This window comes from Olea europaea, unplaced genomic scaffold (assembly GCF_002742605.1).
Source record: "Olea europaea var. sylvestris unplaced genomic scaffold, O_europaea_v1 scaffold6504, whole genome shotgun sequence".
NCBI classification, from domain to species: domain Eukaryota; kingdom Viridiplantae; phylum Streptophyta; class Magnoliopsida; order Lamiales; family Oleaceae; genus Olea; species Olea europaea.
Genome location: NW_019264877.1, coordinates 1 through 1547, shown reverse-complemented (window position 1 = coordinate 1547; position 1547 = coordinate 1). Strand labels below are relative to the sequence as shown.

Below are 1547 nucleotides of genomic sequence, written 5' to 3'. Positions count from 1 at the left end.
ACCCTGACTTCTGTATTATAGATGTATATTTAACAAAAGTTGAGTTTTTATATTTGTTTTGGCTCTTGAATTATCTCGAAACCCTCATGGCTTCAGTAACTATTCCTCCACGTCAGTTGCTTCGCACTATGGGGTGAGATTAATAGTTACTACCACCTCATCCTATATTTAGCTGGGCTCTTTTTTTTTTTTTTTTCCTAATTGGGATCAGTTTTTGTGTCTGACTCTTTGTCAGCTAGAATGGGGGCTGGGAGTGGAGGATTATGGGTCAAAGAAGCAGGATATACCTTTTAAACGAATTCTAGTTATACTTGCTACCTAGTAAGTAGTAATTTATAGATATGGCTGATGGAGCCGGCAGGGCTGGTGGTATTGGCTAGTAACAAGTGGGCTGTTGTTCTAAAAATAAAAGCTGAGATAGAATTACAGTAACAATAATTTTGGCATGTCTTGTATCATATTTTATCTCAAGGTAAGAATTCCTATACTATTAATCGTTGATACTTATATCATGTCTCATCCAAAACATATCTATGTTGTGCTATTAATCTATCAGCACCTTTATTCTTGAAAAACTCCAGAGTATATTAAGTTGATACTTTCAACAACTTTTAGCTATCATAACAATCCCTTTGATAAGCTCTTCGATCTTCTTATCATGATTCCTTGAACCTTTAATTAGTCTTCTGACTCCAATCAAGTACTAACCCTCTATGTTGTGTCCTATGTAGGCAATATATGCTATCAAAGTCGATTGCCTGGAAAAGATTTCTGATCATGATCCCTACAGAGACGAGGAAATAGATAATTTAACAGATTTCATTGATAATGTTATTAATCACTATCTGTGCTTTGGTGACCCGAAATCATGTTGTGAGAAGCTTGAAAACTTGCTCAGTCATGGGTACGTTGTTGAGCCAAAGGGAGCAGAATCACATCAAATACTGAAGTTGCACCCTTTTCATCATCTTTCTTTGAATGCCTATGCCACATTGGCTTCAATGTATAAAGTCTGCACTAGTGATTTGTTAGCTCTTGATTCTGGAATCGAAGGACATAATTTTGAAGCCTTCAATATGCACAGAACAAGTGTTGCATATTCTTTATTGCTTGCTGGAGTGGCAGACCATCTTTTTACATTTGAATCTTCTTTCATAGTTTCTGTTGCAAATTCCTGGAAGAATGCAGGGGAATCATTGCTAAGTTTTGCTAAATGCTCGTCTTGGAACTTGTACCTGAAATCAAGACCAGTTAATTCAGAATTATCATCCATTTTAACTCCCAAATGCCCCCACTGTTCTCTCGTAGATAGTTTTGAAGCAAGTTTTAACGGTCAAGATCAAAATGTGCAGTTCGAGAAAATAACCAGGCAGTTTTGCAGTTGTATTGCCACTATAACATCAAAAGTCTGGAGATCACTTATTTCTGAAGGCAGTTACTTGAAAGCAATCGAAAATCCAATTGAGTTTAGCTGGCTTGCACCGCCTGACTCTTTGAAGATTGCTGATTTTGGAGCTCACTTTGCCAAGATTGATATGGGCAAAGGT

General features: G+C 37.0%; 1 protein-coding gene across 1 annotated transcript; it reads left to right on the top strand.

Annotated features, from left to right (window-relative positions):
• Positions 1-341: 341 nt before the first annotated feature.
• Positions 342-1541, top strand: LOC111390143 (protein SET DOMAIN GROUP 41-like; the record flags this gene model as incomplete). Its single annotated transcript, XM_023015142.1, has 3 exons — positions 342-369; positions 557-582; positions 732-1541. Coding segments are annotated over exons 1-3 (864 nt in total), but the record flags the coding sequence as incomplete, so codon positions are not given.
• Positions 1542-1547: the final 6 nt, after the last annotated feature.